Source organism: Prosopis cineraria, unplaced genomic scaffold (genome assembly GCF_029017545.1).
Source record: "Prosopis cineraria cultivar Desert tree isolate PC_DT_omini unplaced genomic scaffold, ASM2901754v1 PC5, whole genome shotgun sequence".
Classification (NCBI taxonomy): domain Eukaryota; kingdom Viridiplantae; phylum Streptophyta; class Magnoliopsida; order Fabales; family Fabaceae; genus Prosopis; species Prosopis cineraria.
Genome location: NW_026555336.1, coordinates 9,635,817 through 9,647,698, shown reverse-complemented (window position 1 = coordinate 9,647,698; position 11,882 = coordinate 9,635,817). Strand labels below are relative to the sequence as shown.

At 30.8% G+C, this 11,882-nt stretch overlaps 1 protein-coding gene across 6 annotated transcripts; it reads left to right on the top strand.

The window, feature by feature from the left end:
• The first annotated feature begins 215 nt into the window (after positions 1-215).
• On the top strand, positions 216-4,050 carry LOC129312045 (uncharacterized). 6 transcript variants are annotated; one of them, XR_008593438.1, is made up of 9 exons: positions 216-375; positions 1,058-1,160; positions 1,284-1,513; positions 1,654-1,905; positions 2,006-2,082; positions 2,153-2,531; positions 3,192-3,248; positions 3,337-3,407; positions 3,716-3,782. XR_008593438.1 is itself a non-coding variant. In XM_054954603.1 (9 exons), the coding sequence occupies exons 2-9, from the start codon at positions 1,070-1,072 to the stop codon at positions 3,771-3,773; spliced, it is 1,002 nt and encodes a 333-aa protein (XP_054810578.1). In that variant the 5' UTR covers positions 216-375; positions 1,058-1,069; the 3' UTR covers positions 3,774-4,050. The 6 variants fall into 6 exon arrangements, 5 of the variants coding, with proteins under 5 accessions (XP_054810578.1, XP_054810577.1, XP_054810581.1 ...); XM_054954603.1 differs by having other exon boundaries at positions 1,284-1,309; positions 3,346-3,407; positions 3,716-4,050; XM_054954602.1 differs by having other exon boundaries at positions 3,346-3,407; positions 3,716-4,050.
• Positions 4,051-11,882: the final 7,832 nt, after the last annotated feature.

Genomic DNA, 11,882 nt, shown 5'->3' with positions numbered 1-11,882 from the left:
ATTCATATGGCCTATAACAAACATTACTCTGTTTGATGAATCTCTGATAGAGTGTGAAAATTTTTTAACTTTTGATATCACCTGACGTTGATTCTTTTGCATGGTAAAATACCGTGAAAAAAACTGACAACGCTATCTGATAAGGTGTTCCTCTTCTAAGGTCTGCACAGTCAACACCCCGCGACTACATGTATGTCGGCGAAGAACGAAGAAGTTATATAATCTGCAGAAGAAAAGAACCCTTCAACTTCAATTCTCCAGTTCTGGTGATAAAGAAATTGAAATTGACACAAAGAAGCAGCCAGGACTAATAACGCCACTGTTAGGGTTCGACTGAGTCACCGCATGGTCCTGGGAGTGTCGGCCACTTGATTGGTGCGAACCTTGTCCATTTCTGACTTCTTGCTTGCTTTACCATCGTTACTCATTACTATATACTAATTAATTGCTTTGCTTGGTGGAATTGCTGATTGCTAATAAAGCATTTGTCGAGTCTGTTGTGGTTCATTTAGTTCTTACTTCGTTGTTGGAGTTTGAAGTTTGCCTTAATGCTTTTGATCCTTGAGACTCATATCTATTGCTTGAACAAGACGGATAAAGATTGCGATTCCCAAATGTCGAACTCATTGCCCTCTTCCTGAGTTTTCTAAGGACTATGCATCGTATTAACTGAAATGAAATGGAATATATGAATCTGTATGACTCTATCAAAATTGAGTTGGCATTGGAGCTCATGGGCGTTTCTTTTCCTTGTTTGCTTTTTTCTTTCACCCTTTTGAATGAAATGGACTTGCTAAATGATGAATGTAAGAGGATGTTCTTGGGTGAAGATAACTGCTTGAAGCTTATCCGCTTTCTATCCTGACTAAATGAAAACGATTTTGTCGGTGCATAGGAATGTTCGTGTTTGTTGGTTGTTTTTTTCTTATGTACATATACAGCTAGATTCTTTGTGAAATTATTTGTTCTGCCTAACCATTTCTTGATGTGTTTTGTGTTGGTCGATGATAGTATCCATTTTGTGCTCTGGTCTAAAAATTGTTTGGCTTGATGACAGATTGATTAGGAAATGTCTTCTGATAGTGCAAAGGAAAATGCATCAGTTGTTGATTCATCGGTGTCTGAGTGGAAGTTGGGCATTGGAAATTCAGACGATCCAGGTGGTGATTATGTTTGTTATCTTGTCTCAAAAATATCATGCCACAATTTTATTTATTTATTTGTTTCAAGTTTTCGTTTCCTTTCCCTTCTGGGTTGTAACTAGTTTGTAATTCTTCTGTTAGAGAGCTCGAGTTACAAGCCTAATGAGGTTGGTGATCCAACTAGAGCAGATAAAGTGGAATATTCTTGTCATCATATAGGAGATCAAAATGGAATTGAAATGCAAAAATTATATAATGCAAGATATTTTATCATTAAAAGTTTAAACCACCATAATATCCGTTTGTCAGTAGAGAAAGGAGTTTGGGCTACTCAAATCATGAATGAACCAATTCTGGAAGAAGCCTTTCATGTAAGATCCCTCCTTTTCTGTTATTAACTTATACTAATAATGTTAGAAATTCACATTTTCTTCAGATTTAGAATCTAGAATATAAATGGAATTGCAGTAAAATAATTAACCTTCTGGAGAGGAATTTGGTTGTCATGCAGAATTCAGCTAAAGTGATCCTTATATTTAGTGTCAACATGAGTGGATACTTCCAAGGGTATGCACAAATGATGTCTTCTATTGGGTGGAAGAGAGACAATGTTTGGAGTGAAGGAAGTGGTAAAGGTAATCCCTGGGGTTGCAGTTTTAGGGTCAAATGGCTGCGGTTAAATGACTTACCTTTTCATAAGACTCTTCATCTCAAGAATCCATTGAATGACTATAAACCTGTCAAAATTAGCAGAGATTGCCAGGTTTCCTTTATATCATGAGCTTTTTGTTTTTCACTTGTGCATCTAGGATTTTGAAAAACTGTGCACATGTTGTACGACTGAGTTACCATATCCTTTCCAGGAGTTAACTACAGATATTGGTCAAGCTCTTTGTGAGCTTCTTGATGGGAAGAATAATGTAGATGCCATGCGGAGCAGGTAAACTTCTAATGTGTTTCTCAGCTACATTTTCAGGAGGCTTCCTGCTTACTGGTTTCTGCATCTGCAGTTCATCGTTGGATGGTTTTGCTTTGAAGGGACATTCTGGGAATGTTGAAAGTTTCATGGGAAATAAAGATTGTAACTTTTACCCACTGCATATGCCATGGTCAATGCCCATGGCTTATCCTTCATTGCTTTGCCCTAATCAAGCTGAAGAAAATAGATCTCTGCCAGCAAACGAGAGATTCAATGTGACAACTTCCAGTGAAACATTTCCTTTCTCTTCTGGATCGTCAAAAGTTGCAGGAACCAAACGCCCTTATTTTAGTGCAAATATTCCTAAGCTACAAGTGGACAAGGTTGTGGCTTCTCAATATGATGGTTGGGGTTTCTCTGCAGAAAGCCCTCTAGCTAGTACCCTAACCGAGGATGATTTTCTTGAGATGGTGAAAGTTATTTTTGCTTCTCTTTATGAATTTCGTCCCTTTCCAGGAAAGAAAATCCCACCCCTGTTTATTTGATTACCCCTAAGATAAGGACTTTAAGGGATGATTTGCAATCATATAAACTTTGCAACAATATGACAAATATCAGTTTTTTATGGAGGATTGCTGATGAAATATGACAAATATGACAAACATTTTAAGTAGCATCAGTTGTGTAACAAATAACAGGATTTTCATAAAGCGGCTGTTTTCTTATTTTCCTCAAATTAACGAACCCGTTGGCTGTCTGTCTTGTAGTTTCTGGACACATGAGAAAGTTGAATTCTTATTGGTTACATAATCTTATTTTCTACAACCTTTCATCCCTTTTGCAAAATTTGAATTTTGAATCCCATCAGCTCATATATCAACACTGTATATTTTATAAGTGAAGGGTTCCCAATTTTAATTGCCTTGAGTATAATGGGTCATTCAATTCCTTGGCCTGCTCTCCCCTTCTTCCTGGGAACTTGCTGCTTTTCATTAAAATTAACTGCTGCATGATGTTATCAGGAGAAAGGTTTATCTAGTGTTGATTGCAGATGTCTATATATAACTGGTGTAACTGAAATTGTTTCATGGTGTCTTTTTTCTGGTTATTGATTGTTATTTCCTGTGCAGTCCTATGAAGAATACCTGGAGGTCCATTGCAGATGTAGGAAGCATTTTTGCTTCAATGTGAGTATGCAGTGATGCAGATCAACGGCATTTAACTACTTTTCATGTGTTTTATCAATCGCATGAAGCCATAATTAAATCATTAAAGTTCTTATAGGCAACGACTTCATCTCAGACCCAGCCGGAGATGCTGAGAAGTAGATCAGACGTCAATGATAGGTGAGAGTCGTTCATTAGTTGTCTTTTTTTTTTTTTTTTTTTGCCCCTGGTGAGCACCTGGTATCCCGGGCCTGCCTCACTCAAGCTGTAAGAACTTAACAAGGCTTAGACTAATCTGAATTGAGGCATGACATTGGTCACTTGCATTGCTGCATTCTCAAGACTCAAACTCAAAACCTCTAATTAAAAGAAAATAACTCTTTCCAGTTGATTTAAGTGCTCGTGATTCATTAATTGTCTTTTTTAATAGCCAGGCTTCAACTTTTTAGCCTGAATATTGTTTTTGACAGGGATTATGTGTTTTGCAGGAAGTCAGAGTTCTTAATGGAACGTAGTAGCAGCTGTCATAAGAGGATTCATCAGTAAGGTGGGCAATTTCCACAAGCTATTAACCTCAAGAAGGAAGTTAATTGTAATTGATCTGAAAATTAGGACTTTGATGTTGTACCTCACGTATGATACAGTATGTGAGCCATTGTAATGCGTAATCGAGGCATGCTTATCGTTTTGTACGGATTTTGGATTGGCCAAGTTGCTTCTCATGTGTATATGTACGTGTAATATTGCTCACTCCACTTGTCCCTGTAATGTGATGGGCGGCGATGCTCCATTCAGATTTATTGAGAGCATGAAATTTCGAAGTTGTTGATTCTCTGCGGTCATTGGACAAATGTTTAAATGAATGAGGTGGTGTGCGTCTGTTTGAGTTTAATTTTTTGTTATATTTCATTAAATTTTGTAAAAAAAAAAAGGAAAAAAAATCAATCATTTAATTCTTAAAGTTTTGATTTAATTATAATTTAGTCCTTAAATTTTAATTTATTATAGTTCAATTTTTAAAATTTTTTGACTTTATTGTAAATCAATTTCTGAATTTTAGTTCTTGCCATTTAGTCCCAAAAGTTTGAATTTCTTAAATATTGATCTTTATATTTAAAAAAAATAAAATTATAAAGATTAAAATTTTTTTAAAATTTATTACTAATATTTTAAATTATTAAACATTTTTAATCTTTATAAATATTATAAGTGTCAAATGTTTAAAATATTTTTAATCTTTTAATTTTACTTAAAATATAAGGATTACTAATTAAGAGGTTGAAACTTCATGGGTTAAATTACAAAAAATAAAGTTCAGGAACTGATTTATATCTAAGTCAAAACTTTGGAGATTAAATTATAACTATGTCAAAATTATAAAGATTAAATAATTAAATTTTTCAAAAAATAAATAAATATTTTAAAGATTAACAAATAGATAAGTTAAATGAGTTCTTTAGGGATAATGAAACTTTTAATTCTTCAAATTTGTTTTAATTTTTATTGATTTGATGTTTAATGTTTTTTTTTAAATTATTATATTAGTCTTTTAATTTTTTTAAAGAAGTTTACTTTTAAATTAATTTAATGTGTAAAGTACACTTTTTCTCTCCCCCCAAATTCCTTCCTCCCATTAAAACATGAACCCCTTTGATGAAAAAAAAATAAAAAAATGAAGATATTGCAAATACTGGTTAAGGTGAAAATTGAAAATATGAACCCCAAGTTCCCCTTTCTCTCTACTTAGTGTTGCACTTGTCACACTTCCAAGGCTAGAAAATAAAATATTGATTGGTACACTCCATTACCTATCTTCGATGCACCTTGGAATGATCTTAGCATGGACTTTGTCATAAGATAACCCTACATTACTCGACAACATGACTATGTTCTAGTTGTCATGGATAGGCTTTCAAAGATGACCCACTTTATACCTTGTAATAAACGCACTAATGCTTCCTACTTAACCAAGCTCTTCTTTAGAAAAGTTGTACGCTTGCATTGGTTACCCACTTTCATTGTTTCTGATAGAGATGTAAAATTTGTTAGCTATTTTTGGAAGACACTTTGAAACTCTTTGGAACTCAATTGAAGTTCTCTTCTGTCTTCCATCCCTAAACTAAGGTGACCAATCATAGTCCAGGTAACTTACTTCAAAGTCTAGCAGGAGATAAGCTAGGAAATTGAGATTTAATCTTATCTACAACTAAGTTTGCATATCATAGTTTAATCAATCAGTCCACAAGAAAAAGCCCTTTTGAAATAGACTAAGGTTTTAACCCTAAATAGCGTATTGACCTAGTACTCCTTCCTATGATAGCTGGTATTTTTGAATCTGTAGAATCCCTAACACATCACCTTTATAAATTACATGTTGAAATTAAATGCAAGTTAACACTCAGTAATGATCAATATAAATTATTAGTTGATGCTTATTGTTGAGTTCAAAATTTTAATGAAAGTAACTATGTTATGGCTTGTATTTACCCTAAGCATTATCTTAAAAATTCTTTCAAAAAGTTGTATACCTAAGCCTCTAGGCCATTTCACATCCTCAAGAAATTTGGTCCCAATGTTTATCTACTTGAATTACCTCCTGATATATTCATTAGTTCAATTTTTAATATTAAGGATCTTATTTCTTATTGAGGCACTTTTGAACCTCCCCTACTATTTAGTGATGGTTTTGCAAGTATACAGCTTCACAGTGCTCCAATCCCTCTATTGCCAAATGTTCCACTTGTTAGGGACAAGATTGATGTGATCATAGATGAACAAATTGTGCTAACTACCAATGATCTTGTTTGCCGCTACCTTATTTGTCGAAAGGACTCCTCGAACTCAGATCCTACTTGGATTTCTAAAGAGGAGTTTCACTAAATTGATCACACCTTGCTCGAGTCTTAACAACTCCATACCTCTCTAAAGGAGAGTTCTTTTGAACTAGGGGTAAATGATGGAAAGAAAATTGAAAAGAAAAAAGTGAAAATATTACAAAGATATTGCATATTTAAATATTGAAGATATTTTGTTCTTATATTAATTAGACATATTTTGTTTTAATTTAAATTATTGTTATCTTTCAGCATTTATTATTATCTTTTCATTTATTATTACCTTTTTAATTAATTTTAGAATTTTTATGATTTTCATGCATTTATTTTTAAGGTTAGGTTGAAGTCTATAAATAGCACTTTAACTTATTTGATTTATACACGCCTATTATCAAATAAGAATTACTATCATGTTGCATCTTCTTTGAGTTTCTCTCTTCTCTCTATATTATCTCTACTCACTTTCTCTCTTTTTTATATTCTCTTATCCCTTTTCCCTCTCCCATTCTACATCATACTTCCTTCTCTAAGAAATGACAAAAAAAGCCTTATATATCTAGATACAATATATATACAATTATGTAATATCTCTTATCTTATGTAAGGGAGAATATAACTTTAAATATTTGCACTTTGCTCAAATTTTGTTATATGTCTCTATATATATTTTTTTGCTATAGGTCTCTACACTTTTATTTTTGATGTTTTAGATCCCTCCTAGAACACCGAATAATAAAAGTGTACAGACCTAGAATATAAAAAAAGTGCAAGGACCTATAACAAAACTTAAACAAAGTATAGAGATTCAAAGTTATATTTTACTTTTTATTTATAAGACAAAGAATGAGTTTTTATCATATTTATAAGTTATGTCATTAAATTTTTATCCTATTTTTTTATTCAATTGAGAATTAATATTAATAAAACTAGTATGAAAAATTTTTGCATAGATACAATACTATATATCATTTATGCTCTATCTAAGAGAAATATGACATGCCAAATGATTGTAAATATGCAAATTAAATATGCACTATGTTTCAAAATGAAGTCATTAAAAATAATGATATAAATTTTATTTAATTGAACTAATGTAATTTTATTAAATATAATATGAATGGTGTGGGGTAACGAATCTATGCAAGAATTTCTCGACTAGTTTATCTATGTTTAACATATATTTTTAATGTTTTTATATGAGTTTATGATTTTATAAAATTTGAAGACCTCTCCTATTTTTTTAGATCATCAATTCATAATATTCTCGAATCTGTATGAATTTTTTTGAAAATAATATATTAGATATATGGTGATATTTTGTATTTTGAAATATTATTATACATAATTTTCATTTATTGATATTTTAAAAGTTATATATTATTTTTAAGAAATTAATTATAAAGAATGTAATACTTATATTTTATTTTTGAAAAAAATTGCCCCCCCTCAACATCAAGGCTAGTTTCACCTCTGGTAAAATATTTTAATGACCTGGCATGCATATTTAGTTAAGTGAGAATAAATTATTCCTCAAATCAAATATTTAGTTTCGTGAGAATGAATTAGCCTTTAAATTAGTTTAATATTTTTTAGGGAAAATTGCCAAAAAAATCCCTCTTTGAAAGGGAAGTTGTCTTACGGAACCAAGAAACCAATTTATACGGATCAAATGCACTCTAAGCTTATGACCTTGCGTATCAAGCCGATGCATGATTTTGTCTAATATCTTGATCTTTATATAATAAATAAATTATAAAATGTGAGTTTTTGTTGAGTATTTAAATTTAGGAATTAATATTGTTTTAAGTTTATAATAAATAAATTTGTATTCGAGGTTATTTAAAGTTAATTTCATATTTAGGTATTTAAATGTAGATTAAATTTAGGTTCAGAATTATACAAGAGATGTTTATTTAAATATAATTAATATATATATAGGGAAAGTCAAGTTATTGAAGTAGTTGGAAAATTTTTTTCCTTCTTCATTGAAATTTATCCCTTACGTTGAATTTGCTTCCCTTTGTTTAAGATATTTTGTTAATAATATAATAATAAATATTAGGTAATAAATAACTTTGGGACCTATGTCCTATTATAAAAACCCTCCTTCCCTTCTCATTTATGCGGACATCTTTCTTCTTCTTTTTCTTCTTTCCATTTCAAACTTTTACACAACATTGTTCATTTTATTTAGGTAAAGTTTTAAATTTTTAAATCATTTAAGTGTATAAAACGACTTTCATTTTTCAAGATCTTTTCATAGATATTTTTCACTCATTTAAAATTATCTAACAATAGTATTATTTTGATGTATAGAGAAAATTTTCTTATTAGAATTTTTCTAAAGGATAGTTAATATGAAGTTATGATGATTTAAAAATAAATGTTGAGGTTGTTAGAGGTATAATAAATACTATAGAATATTCTTTTGAGGTTGAAACTTAGATTTAAAATTTTTTTTAGTTAAACTCTAGACTTATATGATTGAGTTTATGTTAGATCTGAGATGTTGGGATATGTTTCTAATTATTAGATATTTATTTGAGTATAAATAAATATTTTTCAGGCTATGAAATGGTGATTTGAGATTTTAAGATAATTTTTTAATTTTGAATTTATTTTTGGACGAATTTTTTGGAAAATAAGTTAATGAAATTTTGATATTATTATTGATCTAAGACCTAGGTATAGTCCATTAAGGTATGAGAGGTATGAGAATTTCATAAAGTAATTTAGAAAATTAAAAGAGGCACTAATTTTGAATTAGTGATAATATCTAAATTAAGCCTAAACTTTTTAACTATTTAAATTAGAATTATTTATTAATTAATATTTAGTATTATGAAATTAATATTATACATATATTATGAGATGGTAGTGTAGATTTTGTTGTTCATGAGAGTGGTGAAAGAGATGTTATACAATAAATCGTGTTGTCCATGATACGAGGTAACCATTATTAATGTGTGGTAGTGTATGTATGTGTGATTAATTGTGTGTTTGTTTTGTTATTTGAAAAATATTAATTTTTTGTTGACAAATAATATATATGTATATTTTTATTCAACAATAATTGGCAAGTGGGTTAAATTTATATTATGAATTTTTATGAATATTGGCACTACTGAAAACATGAGATAAATTGTCTGGTTGATATAAAAACGTGCCAAATAATTTTTGTTTGGCTATTATAAATGCATGACTGGTTGGAGTATATTGAAAATTGTTCGGTAAAGATTTTTGTTTGGTTGAGTTACTACATGGTAAGCTCTCATTGGAACCAATATGTGGCTTGTAGCTTGGTCTAACTCACCTTTGGCCTAGTAATTTGGAGTCCAAACATGGCGTAAGGAGGGATATAAGGTGTAGTCATGCTAATTAAATAATTGTTTGGATTGTTGTTTTATTTGCCCACTTAGCAATCACATAGTTAACTACCTCATGTATATTATTACATATTAATATTTGGTTACTGGAACTTTTAAGTCTCATTCCCCATAGTTATTAATTTTTTAGAAGCGAGTTTGACTGAAGAAGTACATGAGTCATAATTCGATGTATGAGACACCGTTTTCTATTTCAGTTTCTTTATTTTCATTAATGATGCATATTATGCCAACCTAAAATATATATATATATATACTGAGCATGTAGACTTTATTTATTATTATACTTTATATGCCAAGAGAATTATGTTTGTCTCTCGTGGCCCTGCGTATCTGTGAAATAAAATTTCAATTATGCCCTATGTGGTAGTTTTTGGTTGTTACCACTATTTGAAAAAAGTATAATTTGGGACCCAAGTTGGGTATCTATAGTAAAAGCATGGTTTGTTAAATGCTGCTCAATTGACCGTGGCTTTGAAATTATAATAGAGATGTACATTTGAAGTATTTAATGATTTTTTTTAATTACCATGATAAAGTAAATTTATTATGTTTGAATCTTTCTACCATGATAGACCCTTTTATCATGATAAATAATTTGTGAAATGTTTTTTTAATTCTTTTTCTACCATAATAAGAGTATAAAATTATTAAAATAATTTATCAAACTATTAACTTGAGAAAAATAAGTGTTAAAATTTAGGGTGTTACATCTTGCATGTCAAACCTATGACCTTGCACTTCAAGCCTTATCACATTGCACATCAAGCCTATGTATGACCTTGCACTAAAGTTTATCACTTTATATCCCAAACCTATCACATTACACACCATAGTGGTCTAGATTTCATTAAAACACAACTTATCTTAAAAGTGATGGTCTATAATAACATAGATAATGAATTATTCAGATTACAAGCATGTAAATTACATGGCATTTGTGAAGGCTACCATATAACTTTGTTATATAAGGTCACAAGTGTAAAGGTGCTCCTAAATTAGGAGACTAATTAACTCACTAACCATGGTTAACTATGGATTAACTTAAGAGGATCATCCAAAAATGATTAACCTAATTCAACTTAACTTGTATTTTCTTTTCAAAAGAAATTTGTTCCAAAATTCATACCAAAGTGGGATCCTAGGTTTTTCAACATCTAAATACATCAAACAATTCACTAATAATATTGCAGAAGCATGGGATCAAGATATTTCAAAAAGGATTGCATAACATCTATTCATCATCATAGCATATTCACATGCAATCTCATTATATGTCATCGCATATAATTCCCATGTACACAAACTTAACAACATCAAGTCATATTCATATGCTATAATGTGCTTACTCTTCACATTTTATCTATTTAACTCACAACAAATTTCATCCAACACACCCCTAATTCAAAAGCTGAGGGAAGGTCATTGCACAAATTAAATAAGTATATCATCTATTTATGCATAACCAATTCAACTCACTTGCACTAGTATTTTGACCCTTTAAATTTAATCCATGCATATTACAACAAGTCTAGGGCCCAGAATACACAACCACCACATTTCAAAACTGATAATGCAAGTGACAAAAAAAATCCTAGTTGGTAATATCAATAGTAATTCATAAGCATAAACTTCAACAAATGAGGAACTCTCAAGTCCCTAGGCTTGTCTCTCTTTTCCTCTTTTCGATCTAGATGAGCTAGCACCTGTAAAATATTGAAGAAAAAGGTATGAGTATAACTATGTAGTAATCAAGATACATCTAACTCATACAATTGCATGCTAATCAATTATAAATGCAAGTGGCCATTTTAACATCAATATTCATACAAGTGATTATTATCAATTCATAAGTTCATTAAACAAGCATATATCATGTTTAGGCATATTGTGTCGTAAATCAATCATGATAAACTTGTTCAACTTTACTATGACCTACAAGCCATCATACTCAATTAGGCCCATGAGCCTTTCTTATCATCAAGCCATAATTCCCACATGTTATTCATAATCAAAATAATCTGTAAATGATTCTCAAATGTAATGTATAATCAATGTCCTCCTTATATATTTCTTATACCCTGAGACATGAAATCTTTGAGCTTAATCAATGAGTTATTCCATGTGGGAGACTACCCTAAGCCAAATCCAATTAATGAAGACTCACTAGGCTAGGGTTATGTCAATCACTAAGGAACACGAATTCTCCCAAGCCACAACCAATGGGGTGTCCTCTCCCATGCTAGCCTCATTCTCACAAAAACTAGAAGGCACAATGTCCTCATGAACTAGTTATTCTATAAAGTAACTTTGCTACAATGCATAACAATGCAAGTAGTGGCTACAACCCCGCAGGTCTAGTAGTAGTAGCCAATGTAACATGTGGAATTTGGTAAATCACAACTCCCTTCACTAAGGCAAACTCATGTCATATG